Raw genomic sequence first — 857 nt, 5'->3', positions numbered from 1 at the left:
TTTCACCCTGTGTGTTGAGCTCTCTGTTTTAGCTACAGAGTAAGGCATCGCAGTTCTGTTCCATCTTTGTTGGGAGTTGCGCAATAAGTAAAAAAAGTAACTCTCTACACTTCCAGATAATTTCTTCTGGCCTACTATCTGCCTACTTGTACCAGCACAAATCACAAGTAAATCTTCAAGTCCCCCTAGTCTACATTAGTATGATTGCATGTGTGTGCATGTAATTTACCATGTCTAGCAGATTTGGCCGTGCTTTCATAGACTGAGTCCTTTGCAGCTCCACACAGGAAAGGAAACTGAAGCCAGGTAGCTGTGGACTTGAACTCTTTGAACATGTTGGAAAAAGAGATACGGACCACCAGCCCCTCCTACACATCACAGTGCACAGAGAGAGGGGGAAAGAAAATGTTTTCCTTTCTTTTCTTTTTAAATCAATTGCAATCAGCAACATACACCTTAGTAACATTTATAGAAAACATGGTTTGAATTTTATACAACTAAGTAAATTGCTGAGGTTTTCTTTTAACTGGTTGTTCTATAATGCCAAAATCTACAGTACATAATATCTTCCACTGTCTGAACTGATCACACTATACAGAGTATAGTACATAGTATCCTGGATCCCTGAAATAACAGGCCTTTAAAAAGAAAAATCTGCCCGCCTCTATGGGAATTTAACATAGGGGTGTGTATACTTATGCACCCTGTATTTTATTTATTTATTTACAATACATTTTACATTCACAAAGAAAATTGGTGTCCTTAAAAGGTTGGATTTTTTCTATTTTTTTAATTAAGGCATTAAGATTAATTTCCAAAATTATGTTTTTTTTTTTATTCCTCTTTTTAGTCAACTT

At 35.9% G+C, this 857-nt stretch overlaps 1 protein-coding gene across 2 annotated transcripts in view; it reads right to left on the bottom strand.

The window, feature by feature from the left end:
• Positions 1–857, bottom strand: part of wdr90 (WD repeat domain 90) — a 23,482-nt gene that overhangs the window by 21,332 nt on the left and 1,293 nt on the right. For both annotated transcript variants that reach the window (XM_032502192.1, XM_032502193.1), the window contains exon 4: positions 230–368. In XM_032502192.1, coding sequence (XP_032358083.1) covers positions 230–368 — 139 coding nt within the window. The remainder of the gene's footprint in view (positions 1–229; positions 369–857) is intronic.

This window comes from Etheostoma spectabile, chromosome 21 (genome assembly GCF_008692095.1).
Source record: "Etheostoma spectabile isolate EspeVRDwgs_2016 chromosome 21, UIUC_Espe_1.0, whole genome shotgun sequence".
In the NCBI taxonomy this organism is placed as follows: Eukaryota; Metazoa; Chordata; class Actinopteri; order Perciformes; family Percidae; genus Etheostoma; species Etheostoma spectabile.
Note: the sequence above shows the minus strand (reverse complement) of the source record. Positions and strands in the feature narration are given on the sequence as shown.